The sequence below is a fragment of the Pangasianodon hypophthalmus genome, chromosome 15 (genome assembly GCF_027358585.1).
Source record: "Pangasianodon hypophthalmus isolate fPanHyp1 chromosome 15, fPanHyp1.pri, whole genome shotgun sequence".
Lineage (NCBI taxonomy): Eukaryota > Metazoa > Chordata > Actinopteri > Siluriformes > Pangasiidae > Pangasianodon > Pangasianodon hypophthalmus.
The window spans coordinates 206,476-223,241 of NC_069724.1; the positions used below are offsets into that span (position 1 = coordinate 206,476).

A 16,766-nucleotide genomic window follows, 5' to 3' on the forward strand; every position below is an offset into this window, starting at 1 on the left:
GCAGTCCTTCCATAATGCAGCTGAACTTCACATATTTCACATAGTCGGTGTTGTCCATTTAAGATTGTCCAAACCCAGAAAAAAAAAAACTGTAATCTATTCCATGAAATAAACAACGCTATAAAGTGTTTGCATTTTACAGGTTGTCATGTTGCATGTAATCCCTTCAGTCCAGCCGTATCAGGTGTATGACAGCACTACAGATTATCCGAGTGACCTGAAGATTATATTAATTCCTTCTCATTACTTTTGCAAGCTCTGCCTTAGATATCACACTTTCCCTAATGACTAGGACGTTTAAATTGTTTGTTAGAGCATATTTATGGAAGTGAATAATCACAATGTGTATTTATATTGTACTGCAGTGAACAGAATAAACTATTTTGTTATAATTATAATGTTCAACGCATCTTGTGTACAAGAAAAACAATTGTCCCATATGGATAGAAATTTAATACTTTGAATAGATCTACAGTATGGTATGTTCTGAAAACAGTCAATAATATACAGCATTACTGTGCTGTTTCACAAAATTCCACTCAAGGCAGTAGAGACAAATACATTTTATAATATAACGTAAAGTATAACTAACATTTAGACAATATAAAGCCAGCTCTTTATGTTAACATTTGCAATTTGCAGAATATAAATCTTTTACTCATTTTACACGTCATAATCTTTAGTTACCAAAGAAGGTTTTTAGTTTTAAAGATTAAACAATATCTAAACTGTCAGATTTCTGAAAATTTCAAACAGCAGGTGTTTTTTATACAAGCAGATTGTTCACAAGCTTAAGCGAGCAATACTGTGACAATGTGATATTCAGCCAAAACAGCATCGATGACAATGACAGTTCAAGGACCGTGAGATTGCATCATGTTGTGTTTTTTGTAACTGGTCAGATCCGTGGAGCCGGTAGCTGCTGCAGGTTTCGAGCTCCTCAGAAGTTCTGCAGCTGAGATTCGACTCCCGCAGCTGGCCTTGGCACTTCTCGTCCTTCTCAGAAGAGCCATGAAGTTGTCGTTCTGGGAAGTAGACTTAGAAACACCGCCGAGAGTGTGAGTGCCAAAGTCACCTTGCTTGTTATCTAAAGAGTCTTTACGACCCAGGAGTTTCCTCTTCGACCTGCCAAATGATTACGAAAGAGAAAAGAAAATTACACATGTAGCGTATCAAACGAGAGGATGAATACTGTAGGGAAAACTTCTACTTTACCTGTGAATAATGGTGAAAAGGTCCTCTGTTGTGTGAGAGGAGGGCTTGTGAAGAAAAACCTCATCCTCTTCATTCACCAAATGAAGAGCACCGATTTCTGGCACTTGCCCATCCTCTTTATCATAGAATTCATATTCTGGTGTAGAGAAATCAAAATAAATGTTTTGTGAGCAAATCTTTTAAAACTTTTACTTTCTAAATGTTCTAATCATTGCAAATGACGTACCAGTTACATTTGGTGGTACTTTTTCATCAACTTCTGAGCAAGTTGGAATGAGTCCATACACCGTGACGTGGTATTCTCGCTGAGAACTCTCTGGCTTTGAATAATTCGGAGGTGACTGGACATGCTTCTCCAGTACGGACGTGTTATCACAGGGTAAGTAGACTGTATTGGGTCTCTTTGAAACCGGAGGGGCCGGTGCTCTTCTCTTCTTCTGTGGCTCGCTCGGTTTGGCGTCAGTAGCAGGTTTGAAGGACAACGCATTTGTATAATCGGAACTACACTGGGATTGTAAGCGACTTGTCTCCTTCATATGCTCTTGAGATTGCTGCTTATGGTCACTACTGGCGTTTGATGAGGATGGAAGAACAACCTTGGGCTTAACTTTGTTAACCATTGAAAAAACGCTGCTTTGTCCGTAATTGGCATTGGTTACCTTCGGATCTGCAGCAGAAGTTGTGCTAGAATTAGTCACTGCTGCTGCACAAGGTGGTCTTTTAGACACAGGTGGCTTGGGTGCTACAGGGGGTTTGTTTTTTGGGCTGTTCTGAGCAGCAACAGAGCCTGCATCCCTTTCATTCTCTTCCTCAATGACAGCTGTGGTGTCTAGGTCAGAGCTGCTGACTGAGCGCAAGCGCACATTGTTCAGGTCTTCCTGAGTCACCACAGGCATTATCAGCATGCTGTTACTCAGCCTCTGCTTCGGGTGTGAGGCATCAGAGTAACGGCGGTTGACTTTTGGCAGGACGACAGAAGGTTCTGGGTTCGGGCTAACCGCTTGTGTCTCAGGTAACTGCAGGGATAATCTTGATCTGCAGTTTCGGATATGTTGGCCAGGAACAGCACCAGAATGTTTGGGCCGCATTCTGCAGACTCCTGTTGTAATAGCGGTCGGCTGAGTAGGAGTCTCACACTGGCTCGAGTAGCCACTGGAGGGCGAGGCTGAGCCAGGTGGTTTGGTAGGGGAGGAGATAGAAGGCTGAGAGGGAGAAGAGCGAGAGGATGATGGGGAGTTGTTGCAGTCGGAGTTGGAAGAGACTTTTGCAGGTTCGTTTAGAGGATATCCCACAGAGGAAGTGCTAGACTTGCATGGTTCACTAGACCTTAGGTCTTTTAGTGGCCTGTGACTGGAGATGGCCTGATTCACTGGAACCTCTCCTGGTGCTTCGGGAGCGAGCGCGGTCTTCCCGGGGTCACCGGCTTCTTCCTTAGATAATGGAATAAGATCTGGAAGGAGCATGACATTCTGTGCATCATTGGAAATGTAGAGACTCTGTGTTCTACGCTCTGGATGCGTCACATCTGTGAGTCTGGGCAGCGACACTGTCCGTGTAGGTGGGGTCGGTTTCCTTTTAGCTTTTCTCAAAACAATGCTCCGAGCCTTGTGCTGAGGCACTGCATCAGGAAGGCGATCTCCTCTCCTCACAGAAGTGCTATCACTGCCACTGTCGTCGGAGCTGCTGCTGGGATATGACAGGGCATAGCTTTCACACCGGCGCCGTGTTGCACCTGGGTTGGAGGTGATGGCTGTGGAAAGTGATAATGAACGTCTGTGGTGTTCGATGGCACTGACAGGTCTGCTCCTGCGCTCTTTTTGCATGGCGCCTGTCCTGACTGTGTCTTTATCCCTCTTTCTAATGACAGTTACGTTAGTAGGTGTGGCCTGGCATGGTTCCTCTGGATCTTGGAATTGTGGAGGAGGTTTAATCACATCAGGTGCCAACAGGTAGGAGTTCAACGTATCATCCCACTCAGATGAAAACGTCGAAACATTAGGGCCTTTCCAAGTCTGAGATGGACAAAACAAGGTTGTGTGCTCCATTCTTCTTCCAGAGAGAACTTTGTCTTTGTCTTTCAGGTGGGACAGTTGTGTGAAAACTGCTTTTTTTTTCAGAGCCAAAGAGATTCCATCAGTTCCTTGGACTTATGGACATTCAGGGCATTGTGAGAATTTCACAACCTGCAGTAGCAGTGAGAATCAGTCTGGTACAGCAAATATTCTTCAGTAGTTATTTAATAGTTGCTAGAAGGTCCAAGAGATAGATAGTGTGCCAATAGTTTTGAGGCTTTGAAAGGGAAAGAAAAAGAGAAAATATTAGCCTATGTCTTTGTATGGCACACAAGTGGGTGTTCACCATGGCAACAGTTACCTGTTCATCCATACACAGAACATGAACAGACCCAAAATGAGACTCAACAGTAGCTTATAGATTTTTTATAGAGCAAATGATGAGCTATTAAAAACCGTAAGTGTTAGCTCAGTATGTGCATCGGAGAGAATAGATGGGTAAAAGAATACTTGCATGAAATATTCTTCACCATCTGGATCATGATGAACTTTATGATTATCTCTGATTAATTTCACCTTTTTGGCTTTTGTAGTTTATACTGAAAATGCATTATTTCTTGAATTTCTCCAATTTTTGCTCGTCCTCTCTCCCTGTGCCTATACACATACGTTCATGCTGTAATAACTGTGTGTCACATAAACAATACATCAGAGCAGAAACGGTGAAACATCATCATAAGAATGATCATAAAAGTATCGCATGAGAGAGACATAAGCTGCATTAAATGACTTTTTTCAAAAGACAGCCGTGAAAATTTGCATTTGGACTTCTAACACCTGATACTGAAACAAGCAGCAGACATTCCTGTAGCGATTGCGTTGTGCTATGGCAGGAGGGTTGTTTGTGCTATAGATGCACATCATCATGTTGACTAAATGCTTCCTCTACAAAGGAGGATCACTGCTAAGATCCATATTTATTCAAAATGGTCCCTAAACACAACAAGACACTGAGAGTGTTTTCACCAAAATGTGATCTGTGGACATTCATAATTTACAAAACCAACATTTATCTCTTATACCTGTAAATTTCTCTTTCACAACAAAAACTTTAATGTTTTTTTCATCGTAAAGATCTGAATCTTTCCGAGCGTGAACACGTTAAAGACGTAATAAATAATTCAACTTACCAAACACAAATTTCAGCTCTCACATGTATTTACATGTGCATGCAATAAAATTTATGATGTTGCCTGGTTACATCATCATCATCATAATATGAAGCTATATTTCTAGAGTGCAGAAGCCTTGCTTGTGGCTGCGACACATCTCTCAGGAATGTCGTATTTGAGTAAACACGCATGCCTAATGAAGGACATTATGAAACGCAGTAACCGTGTGATGCCCAAACACACTGACAGCGATGATCATTATGCTACGCACAAGTGAAAAACAAGCAGATAAGGGCATACACAAGTTGTATTGTCACAGTCGTGGGTCACCTGGACAAAATACACAATACTGCAACATCATCTGCGTACAGCGTCCACGGCGCTGCCTAGTCCTGGAGAAATGTCCCTCCAGGTTTAATTGCACATGAGCTAGATTAAGTCCCGTCCTAACAGCCCCTGTTACCTACCTTTCAGATGGTTCTGGAGACTGTGCTTGTTTTCTAATGCAGTTCCTACTTGTTCTCCGTCCCTCTCCCTCCCTCTCGCTGCTCATTCCCTCTTGCTAACTCTCACATGCTGTTTCCATGACGATATGATGTGGGCTACTTGCTTCCTCACTGAGTTCGTGAGGAAAGAGAGAGATACAGAGAGAGAGAGAGAGAGAGCGAGAGAGAGAGGGAGGGAAAAATGGAATGATAGAGAGTAACATATTACATAAACACCAAAAACTGTAAATTCACTGCACTGCTTATGAAAAACAGCAGCAGTATATCAGAGGAAAACACGACGTCTTCTGTCTCAGTTGCACCATCCAAACACAGACAGAGGTGCATTCTAATCGGGAAAACTGCACCCAAACCCATAGCAACAGCAGGAAAGTCAAGAGTCCAGTGATGTCAGGAAGAAGTGTCCTAGCTTACATCATCAGTCATCTCAAATCTACTGGTGTACTGACATCAGCATTAAGAGAAATGATACCAGGCATCAAGCCATTATCGAGCTTATTGCTCTGTAGATTTCAGCGTAATTTGATCTGTAATCTGTATAATTGCACTTTAGATTGTTTACTTTGTTGTAGCCTTTAATATAAGGCTGTGTAATAGGTCATTAGTGTTACGCTGTAATAACACTGAAGCTTCTCACACATCGCAGATGTTCTGTCACAACCGAGTGAGAATGTGAGATACTGAGAAAACACACAAGTGGTGAGAAAGAAAGATATGGAAAAAATAGAAATAGAGAGAGAGAGAGAGAGAGAGAGAGAGAGAGAAAGAGAGAGATAAAACTAGGTCCACCCATGTTTGAGTAATTTTGAGAAAGAACAGTGTTTCAACCACTATTTCTCCACAACAGAGGCGGTGGGGTGTGAAATGTATAATCATGGTGCATTGCACAATAGAGTTACATAAGCAATCCATCTCATAAGGAAAAAACAGATTTAGGTGGGAATATTCAGTGCAGCAGAACTGCAGCCAGAATTAACTTGTGGATGAGAGTCTATTAGCTTAAAAAAAAAAAAAAAAAGAAGAAGGAGAAGAAGATGGCTAAGGAGAGCTGTTAAAAATTATTTGTTGAACTGGTGATCTGACCTGAAAGAAAATATCAAAAATATATTTTACGGCACGAAGAGGACTAACTTTAAACATTTTAGCTGAACAGTTAACAGTAGTTAAACAGATTTACAAATACGTTAGTAAGAAGGTTTCAGCTGCAGTCTGCAGTAAAAGTGACACTGATACCAAGTGTTTATTTTTATGTGTAATTGTAGTTTAGAAAAATAGATCACTTTATTAATCCCAGAGGAAAATTGAGAGGGAATTTATTAAAGTCAACTGTTCTGACAGTTCTAGTGTATGGTTTGTGCATTTTAAACAGATATTGTTCATGCAAAAACAAAGTTTTACTATCTTCAAAACCTCCAGTCGTACACAGCAAAAACATGCAGGTCAGCTGCTAATATCCCGCCTGCTGCTTCACATGTTTTTGGTTGCTTTCAGGTAATTAACGACGTCCTCTTTAATATTTGTAAATAACTAAACTCTTCTTCAGCTACTTAAAGTTAGCGGTTATTATTAATTATTATCTCGGTTACTGTAAGTAGGGTACAGTGTGCAGTCATGTCACGAAATAGCCTCGCAGGTGTTTCCTAATTAAGAGAACATTTTAAATTAAGTGTATTTTTGTGAATAACATCTTCTCTGTTTGTTACCATTGCACAGACATGATGTTCACGATGGAACACTCTGTAATGTTAAAACAAACTACTACTACTACTATTACTGATAATAATAATAATAATAATAATAATAATATATAAGGTAATGGAACTGTTGGGTAATTTCTGACCCAGCAGGCAAGGTAGAGAAACATACCCAAAGAACTAAAAATAACTCACATTTTTAGTAAGTAGAGACAACTTGTATAAAATGTACAGAATGCCAGTGTGAAGACAGACGTAAGATATTACATCACTAGCACAGAAAAAGAACCTCCATGGTAATATGCTGAGTATGTGTATGAGACACAGAGTGTGTGAGTTGGTTTCAGTACCTGCCGCTGATGAGTCACTTGAAGTTCACCTGTGCGTGGATGGAGATGCTGTGAGGTCGGATATCTGTGTGTGTGTGTGTGTGTGTGTGTACCAGTGCAGCTGCTACATCAGCTTTTATCATGGCCTTGTGTACACTCCCTTATATACGCATGACCAAAATACTCACTTCACTTTTCTCAATGCAAAGCCACAAATCCAGCCCTGCCCTACAAATAGAGGAAGTTCATGTCCTCAAGCGTTCAAAAAACAAAAAAGGCTATTGATTACAGATTAAGGTGGGTGCGCAGGCCAAAGCCAGTTTCTATGAAAAAGAACTCCACCCAGTCATGAACCCTGCACGGGACAAAGCAGGGATCTTTCAGCCGTTAGCACTTTCACATCATAACACCCTGACACACAGCAGAACCTGAACACGGCTCGGGTCGGGCCCAAGGCAGACAGAACACCAAAAAAATGTTCTTTATGGTGAGATGATCTTCATGAATCATCTTTAACTCTTTTCCATACAACCACACGAGTTTACATTTAGAGAAACAGGCATTTATTCCCTGCTGTTAAGTGTGCTGGTGGATCCATAATGGTTTGTGTTTCAGTCTCATGGGAGTCATCAGGTCCGATAATCGCTCTGTATGGTCATATAATGAGGCCAATGTACAGGAAAATTCTGCACACTTATGATCCCATATTCCACAATGATTATGCTCCTATAATGACCGGGTTTATATCCAGCATTAAGATAAGGTCTTCATTAGCCTCGTTAATCACCAGCTTGTCCTTCATCTCTACATCAACATCTTAAAACCTTTACAGAATAATTTACAGAGCAGAGAAAAAACTGATTTCTATCTCCATCATCCCCCAAAAACTGAGAATTTTTTTTTCTTGAAGTATTTTCCATTATAGACATTTACATTCGTCCTGTGGCGTGAGCGTTCTGTACTGCAGCACATGAACTGAAACAGTAATACCTTTAAAGTGAATGAGGTCAGTTATTTCCATGCAACACGTGTGAAATGTATAGAAACTACAGTCTTTATAGAGGTCAGAAGTAAGAGCTGGCTGTGTGGTGCTTTCATGACTTCCTGCGTGTCATAACATCATTAATTCATTAATGCACAAGAAAAGAAAAATCCTTAAGCTTACATAACCACACTTACATTACTCTCACTCATAACTACACCTTTCCTAATACTTACACTGTAGCTACTAAATAATATACTGTATTATTTATACTATAAAAACTATAATATATATTGTATAATTATATTGTATAATGTATAATAAGCTGGAAGTTTTAGGAGTTAAATCTGTAGTTTGTTAGTTGTTTGTCAACAAGATGATTAATGTTTGATGTCAATGCTTGTAAAGCAGGTCATAATAACTTAACAACAGATATAATTTAATAAAGAAAAAAAAACATTCATTTTCATGTTAGGTACCTAAACTAAATTTCAAGGATTAAAAAAATATATATATGAAATAATTTAACGGTTAGAGCCATCCTCCAGAAAATAGAGAAAATAGCTCTTTTAAGTTTAGTTAAGAAGAAAAAACATTTTTACATTTTTAGGTGTGGGAGTTGAGGATGAGCGTCCAGGCCCTACCTCAGCAACATGTTCACTACACTGGAGCAAACAAAGACTCGTGTAAAATGAGGCGTCTCCTTTAACCTCCCTAGAAGACATGAACTCCATCTAAAAGCATGTTCAGGTAAGTTTCACTAATCTGCTAACATTAATTATATTATATTTAACTAAATTAGCCTGTTTGTTTGTTTGTTTAACTAATACCAGGTTAGACTTGCTTTGATTCCAGTAGCTAACAGTAAATATGTTAAATGACAGAGTTGCTTTAAAATTAAAATCAGTTTTAGATAAATAATAAAAGTTTAATTTTCGCATGAAAACATGACATTAATTTCATTTGATCAGTTAAAAACGTTTGCACACTTGAGCACATTTTGTGGCTGGTTACTTCCTCTTTTAAAAGATTTTAAACACTTTCTCTAAAGTCATTTCTCAGAAGTTTCTGCTCGCCTGGTCACTGCTGTAGACTCTGCTGCCACCTAGTGTCCGTTTACTGAACCTCCTGGACCTCATGGTCAGCTCAGGTGTAGGCTCAGGTGTAGGCTCAGGTGTAGGCTCAGGTGAGGGTTTGGTGATATCACATAGACACATAAACAATATCCTCTGGATAAATGATCCTGTTATTAATCTGTTTAGAAATCGCTGAAATGCCTCTGTAGAGAGATCTGCTACACCGCGGGGCAGACACGGCTGTCTGAGGGGCAGAAGGGGCACCAGAGGGCTGTTTAGTCACGTGTAGGGCACGTCACCTCTTCTCACCTGTAAGGACACCTGAGCGGCTCACACTGTGTGTTCCAGCTGCTACATTATTCTCCATTCGCCTTAATACAGAATAAATTCATTACTGAACAGTTGAAATGTTATTTTTCTTTTTTCTTTCCTTTTCTGCCTGAGCTTCCTGTTTCAGCAGAACAATAACAGCTACAATATAAATAATAGTAAATAATTTAATATGTAGTTACGCTTTTTTTTAGATAACATCGAACATTTCTACTGAGCTTTAGTTGTGTTAATTCTACACTCTATGAATTAATTCCACAGTGTTAATTCTACACTCCAGGCATTAATTCTACACTGTTTGTGTTAATTCTCTACATTGGGTTAATGCTATACAGCATGTGTTAATTCTATACGTTGCATTAATTCTATACAGTGTGTGTTAATTCTGCATGGTGTGTGTTAATTCCATTCTACACATTGGGTTAATTCTATACAGCATGTGTTAATTCTACACTGAATGCATTAATTCTATACAGCATGTGTTAATTCTACACTGAATGCATTAATTCTATACAGTATGTGTTAATTCTACACTGAATGCATTAATTCTATACAGTATGTGTTAATTCTGCATGGCGTGTGTTAATTCTACATTGTGTTAATTCTACACTGTGTGTGTTAATTCTACACTGTGTGTGTTAATTCTACATTGTGTTAATTCTACATTGTGTTAATTCTACATTGGGCATCATCCTCTTTTCTTCATCTTCTCCTCCATCTTTATCCCAGTCACCATGACAACGGTCCGTCTCTCGCCGCTCCACCTCGCGCGCGCGTGCACAGACACCGCGGCCTCTCAGTCGCAGCAGAATGGAGCGCGAGCGTGACGCCACGGATGCGCGAGCCGGGCGCAGACCAATTGCGTGTGAGCAGCTGGACGCCGCTGTCCGTGAAACCGCCAACCTTCCGAGCGGAGCGGCGAGGATGAAGACTGAGCAGCGAACCGGAGAGAAACCGGAGCGGAGCGAGTTCCTGTGAGAGCAGCTCTCTCTCCTCAAGCTGCTGAACGGCGCGGCATGCGAGGCGCTGTACTGCACGAGACCATCTTCATCATCTTCCTCATCTTCATCATCATCTTCACCCTTCTTCACCTGGGGGCAGAGGGATGGAGGCGCGAGCGGACTCCTGGGTTCGTGATGATCTTTGTCTGAAATATCGTTTTAGTTCAGTCCAGACGTGACCGATTTTTCCAGAAGGTTTTGCTAGCAGGAGTGTGAAGGATGAGGTGTGTGTGTGTGTGTGTGTGCGTGTGTGTGTGTGTGTTTCTCTGAGTGGCTATAAATAGCATGTTTACTCCTAATTTAGTCCGCTTTGTCCTTTCAGCTTTCTCAGACTTTTCTTGAATATTTCTGCGGTTATAATAAACTACACAGCAGATGCTCAGCGCTGAATGAGCTCCATGTAAACACAGGTGTTAATGAGATGTTCATGAAGCTCCTGAGGTGTTTATTCAGTGCTGTAAGTGTTCATTAGACACTGGAGGAGCAGAGCTGTGTTTCTGTGTTAACAGCAGGTTGAATCTGAGGCTGTTGTGGAGGTGATGTAGATGTTTTCTCCTCACTTTTATCTCTTTCATGACCACCATCCTGCCCCGCCTCTCCTCCCGTCCCCCCGTCTCTCCCGTCAGTGATTCATCCTCATGCCGCAGCTATGAGTAACACGCACCCCAACACCTCGACTTTAATCCCGGATGTGCAGGAGGTGAGGAACGTGAGCGTGGAGCTGCTGTCCCTAAACCCCTGGGACGTGGTGCTGTGCGTGACGGGTACGCTGGTGTGCTGTGAGAACGCCTTGGTGCTCGCGTTGATCGCCCACACTCCCTCTCTGCGAGCGCCGACGTTTGCGCTCGTGGCCAGCTTGGCGTCTGCCGATCTGCTGGCCGGTCTGAGCTTGATCCTGAACTTCATCGTCATCTACATGATGGACTCCGACTTCGTGACGCTGCTGTCAGCCGGGCTGCTCATCACTGCCTTCTCAGCCTCGGTGCTGAATGTGCTGGCCATCACGGTGGACCGCTACCTGTCGCTGTACAGCGCTCTCACGTACCACACAGAGCGCGCCGTCACCTTCACCTACGTGGTGATGATGCTCGTGTGGTCTACCAGTGCTGCACTCGGTTCGCTGCCCGTGCTCGGCTGGAACTGCCTGCGTGACGAAGCGACATGCAGCATCTGTCGGCCGGTGCACAAGAGCAACGCGGCCGCGCTCGCCGTCTCCTTCCTCCTCGTCTTCGCCCTCATTCTGCAGCTATACCTCCAGATCTGCAAGATTGCCGTGCGTCACGCGCAGCAGATTGCTGTGCAGCGCCACTTCAGGGCCGCCTCGCACGCCGCTTCCGCAGCCAAAGGCGTCTCCACGCTGTCGGGCATTTTGGGCACGTTTGCGCTCTGCTGGGTTCCTCTTGCCATGTACTCACTGGTGGCAGATACGTATTATCCAGCAACTTACACGTACGCCACTGCTCTTCCAGCGATCTGCAGCTCCATCATAAACCCCATCATCTACGCCTTCAGAAACCCGGACATCCAGAGGTCACTGAGGCTCACATGCTGTGGATGTATGCCCTATGGCTTTACAATGCGACCACGGACACCTAGTGATGTGTAACAATTTTCTAAATGCAAAAGCTACGGCAGTAATATTAAACGAACACTCCAGCAGTTTTCAACCCATATTTATATCCATAGCTTCTGGAGCGTGTGTGATTACCAGAAACAAGGATTTTAACAGGTTCCCTGAGAAAAGAATCGAAAACCTGAAACTCACTTACGATGGAAGCCCTAGGGCAGTTGCTGGTGCAGACAGTAAATATTTCTGTATTTTGGTAGAATTCTTCAGCCGAAGCTCTAACGTGACCTTTCAGAGATGAGACGATGTTTCAGAGGGAAGAATTAGTGCTTGCATGGGTCTGATCATGTCTGATCACAGATATGACAGATTCTTGTGTAAAGTGTAAATAGCTGCTTTTTACTGTATTGTTCCTCATATATGACTTCTGCTTTAATTGAAGAAGTTCAGGAAATATGCATAGACTCCCATTCTAAGTGAATTTGGTGTACAGATGTTCTCCTCTTTCCTCAGTACAGGTTAAGTTCTTGTCGGTGGTAATCACACATTCAGTACAGAACAGCTGATAGACGTGAGGTTAAAAACTGCTGAGGTATGATTTAACATGCACAGAGGGTCCATGTATTGTAATGTTCATGCGTATGGAAGTTGTGTGTTGTCTGTGAAATCACGGTGTGCTAGTACACATACTAGGTGTGTTTAATGTCTTTGGTCAAAGCTTCAGTTTAAATATGAAAGAAATAGTGTTGATTCCTGTTTAATTAACACTTGTATAAGCACCAAACTCAAATGTAGCATGAATCTTTTGTGTCAGTCGCCTTTAAGCACTGTGAAATGCCTACAGGCTTCCTAGACTATCAACAGAACTGATGGACAACAGAGCTCATGAATGTTCTTCGCATCGCTGGCAATATATTTAGAAATTGGCTTATTCACTTGAAACTCAGGTTGAGAGGCAGTCATGAGCGTGAAATGCTGCCAATACTTGCTAGCACCTGCACGATGAGTGCTTTAGGCAGTTATAGAGCACAGTTTGATCATTTTTCTCCTGTACTACTTCTACTAAATCTGATCATGAAATATCGACTTGAATCAGATGTGTTAGAGCCGAGAAATCCCCAAACTGTGCTGAGCTCCGGCCTAGAGGTGGACGCGGTAGGCTTGTGTGATACTGATTTTTTCTCCGCTTGTGATTTATCATTTACAAAAATCATGATACATTATTTCATTGTCAAGAACCAACAGCCCCCCAAAATGAGACAGGAAAGTGACCATTTCCACCATTTCAGCGTAAGGAGAGTAGAGGAGGAATAATATTACAGCTGTGCGGTCAGGAACTGCTTACCAGGCAGAGACAATCACGAAAAATCAAAATTGAAATATATTTACCTGATATTATCTCTATACGTGTGTAATGTTCGCTAAGCAAAACACACACACATATTTCACATTAATGAACTCTAAACATTCTCCGTTTACTGGGAGAGAAAGCGAAAGAGCGCCGCGAGTCCAGTCGAGAGCGTGTGAGATGGAGGGAAAGGGGGCAGAGCTTCCGGTTAATAGAGTTCAAAACACCCACGCAACTGTCAATCATTCCAGATTCATATATCTGTTGGATCATCTCGTGTTTTATTGGGGAGAAATAGACCGCTCTTCTGGAGTATTATTGAGTGAGAACTCGTACTAACGTACTCCGATGTTAAACTTCAGGGCTTGGAAGTTAAATATCACACAAGCCTAGTGCACAGAACTGCTTTTTTTATTCCACTGCCGCTTGATCCCGCAGTTCTGCGGTTGTTTTGGATGCACGCCTCTAATCCGGCCCTGCAGGATGGCTGTTGTGCAGCGCAGCCTTAAGCCAGAGGTGCAATAGAGCACCATTCATAAACAACTGAGACCATGCATTTACGTTCTAATACTGAAGGACGTCACTGAAGCACATCGTGTGCTACAAAGGCACTGTAATGGGAAGCGTCTACACAGCAAAAAACCTACAGTGTTTATATACACATGTATAACGAAGTTAATTCTGAGCTTTTTTGCTGTGTACGATAAAAATGTGTTCCTGTATGATATCATTATTGCAGTTAGGCAGTGTGTTCACATAGGTGCAACTTGGTAGTGTAGTTACTGCATCTATTGTCAGTATTCTCAAGCTATATCTATTTTTAGCATTTCTGATGGAAAATTGCCATAGACAATAATCATAGTAGTTACAGGGGTAGGGGCGTAGACATATGTAAATACTGAAATGTGTTTTATGCGTTTGTAATAAAGTTCTGTCATGGCAACAACTAACATTCATGTTAACACCAGCTAACGTTAGCTAATAAAGTCATCCAGCGTCATGATTTATCTGTTTATAGTTACATTTAATCGAAATTAGTTCCTGTTGTCACTTACGTTATAGCAGCTATAAACAGGCGTTTCCTCACCAGCCTCTCTTTATTCTCTCTCTTGAAGACAAAAATCGCAGCTTGTCACGTTACCGAGAAACAACAAAACGTAAACTCCTCTGTCCTGAAGACTTTCCCGTGTCAGAAAACCTACTGCTACAGATACAGCTGTAGATATTAAACTGGATTTTACAGAAATACGGATTTATATGGAGCTGTGCACGTCCCTGTGAATGAGCTGTTACTATAGAAACGATAACGTATTAGAAGGAGCGCATTAATATAAACCTGTGATTGATGTTCCTATTGTTTGAGCTGCTGTTACAGAAAAGTAATCCACACCTTCTGATTCAAGAAGTAAACAGCGTTATGGTATAAATCGTTGCATCACCCAGCCCTAATGCTGTTCATCCATATTACGAAAGTTAGACAGCAAGAGTAGATGTACCGTGTTTAGCAATTTCCTCCATAACCTCTAGCTAACTTTGATAAACTTGTCTTATGACCACAGATTAAAGTTTTCTGTCAAAATCAACTGAGTTACACCATGATGTCAGCTTGGAGAGAAGTAGAAATCTCAGATTCATTTCTGCCTTACCCGTGTTCTCAGTGGCAATAATGTACCGTACTGTGTCTATTAATAACAAAAATGCATAATGAAGTAATAATATTCTTTTGTAAACCTATTAGAGGCAAATAAACCTGCTCTATGCTTGTCATCACGTTTGTGATAAGTAGCTTGCTAGCCTGTAAGGTGTCCCTGAGCACTTACAGATCTATGATAGTATCTCAATACTGTGCACTGAAAATTAATCTCGTGGTGTATGCTTGAGGTTGTATGTTTGTAGATCAGCCAAAGAGCTAATTGTAAAAACTTGTAAAAAAAAAAAAAAAAAAACAATGTCCATTATCGAAAAGTGTATTGTACAAACCGCACTATTCCAAATATTCTTGCTGATCGAAGATGTCAGTATATTTGAATGTACGGTGCCAAGACTTTTCCGTTGAGTGACTGATTGTATGCTTTGATTTTGTAAAGACGCATTCGCACTTATGTTTACAGTCAAATTAAAAGTTGTGGTTAATAATTGAACTATTTTTGTATAGTATAATGTTTTGCATTAATTATAAGTAGCTACTTGGGTGTTACATCTGATGTTTCCTTGATCCATGATCCATATTTGAGTGATTTGCATTAACAAAATGGTTTTTTTTTTTTTAATGTAAGTGCTTGAGTGTTTCTATAAACATCACTTCATTGCTCCACACGTCTGCTTCTGCTGTGTTTTATTGATAAAGCAGGACTTCTTAAGCTGTGTGTAAATCTAAGTAAAAGTAAATAAACCCATACAGAACTCAGATGAGAACGAATGCAGTATAAAAGACAGCAGAAGAATCTGATATTTTGTTAAAAAGCATCATGTTCTTGGAAAAGCTGACAGTTTTACTCCTCGTCTGAGATTTTAAATCCGCTCTGCTGGTCATCTCTTGTCAGTTTTAGTTAGTCACACATGACAGGCTACACGCTCATCAATCACACGTTAATGGCTTTGACTAGTAGAGTAAACTGCTAGTGTCCATTCTGTTGTTTGTCAGCTGAGCGTCCAGAGGGACGTCGGTGGGGAGCTGGCCGAGGGCGAGGGCCAGATGGAGCTTCTCAGATGGAGGCCGAGTATTACGTCACATCCAGGGTGGGGATCTGTGGAAACAAACCATATTTAACACACTTCTTTTGGACAGTGGTGAGGGACCCCTGTGCAGGCATTACGTTCAGATCCTATTCGTGTTTCCTTCAAAAAATAAACTAGTTCATATTTAATATTTTTCTAAAACAGTCTGTAACCTGGTAGCCCTGTAATGGCCAGTAGTTCTGTCTACATCTGCTAAACATCCAACTCTATCATATTAAATTAGAAAACAAGCCTGAATATTCAGCAGCAAGACGTTCACACAGACACAGATGAAGGCATTAACACTCACTGCACTGTGCTTCGACATTAACGTGGTTATGACTACAAATGTAACTGCCCTTAATTTCATTTATTTAATTGTAATTTCAGCTGAAACTATCTCAAGAACACAGTATTACTGAACAACCTGGCTACCTGATTTCTCTGAATCATAGCTGCTCTAATACCAGTGCTGAACAAGCTACTATAAGCTCTTATACTTTACCATCTTTATCCTTAGAAAAAAGTCATTTGTAAAATAATTTCTCAAGTAGTTTTTCACTAGACGACTGTATTTACTCTTACTTGCGTCATTTTCTTGATCATTACTTTAAGTTGTATATCAGTGGATCATTACTACAGCAGCAGTATTTTTTGTATTCTTCACACCACTGCAAGCAGGTAACTCCAAGCAGAGCAAAGCGATGAAATTAGCCTGAGCATTAGAGACTCTGCATCACCTGATGGAATTAGATCCTGTTAGATATAATGCACATTTCCCAGAACTCTCAAAGCGATGGATTACCTTTCAAATTC

General features: G+C 41.3%; 2 protein-coding genes across 3 annotated transcripts; one reads left to right on the plus strand and one right to left on the minus strand.

Moving 5' to 3' along the window:
• Positions 1-438: 438 nt before the first annotated feature.
• Positions 439-7,083, minus strand: si:ch73-362m14.2 (NHS-like protein 2). Of its 2 annotated transcripts, XM_026938594.3 has the most exons (5): positions 6,950-7,083; positions 4,867-5,016; positions 1,442-3,504; positions 1,216-1,351; positions 439-1,125 (listed from the first exon to the last, which is right to left on the minus strand). In XM_026938594.3, the coding sequence occupies exons 3-5, from the start codon at positions 3,258-3,260 to the stop codon at positions 855-857; spliced, it is 2,226 nt and encodes a 741-aa protein (XP_026794395.2). In that variant the 5' UTR covers positions 3,261-3,504; positions 4,867-5,016; positions 6,950-7,083; the 3' UTR covers positions 439-854. The 2 variants fall into 2 exon arrangements, with proteins under 2 accessions (XP_026794395.2, XP_034167420.2); XM_034311529.2 differs by lacking the exon at positions 4,867-5,016 and having other exon boundaries at positions 6,950-7,069.
• Positions 7,084-9,956: 2,873 nt separating this feature from the next.
• Positions 9,957-15,546, plus strand: gpr185a (G protein-coupled receptor 185 a). The gene is made up of 2 exons (XM_026938456.3): positions 9,957-10,445; positions 10,944-15,546. Exon 2 carries the CDS (start codon positions 10,967-10,969, stop codon positions 11,921-11,923), a length of 957 nt encoding a protein of 318 aa, XP_026794257.1. The 5' UTR covers positions 9,957-10,445; positions 10,944-10,966; the 3' UTR covers positions 11,924-15,546.
• Positions 15,547-16,766: the final 1,220 nt, after the last annotated feature.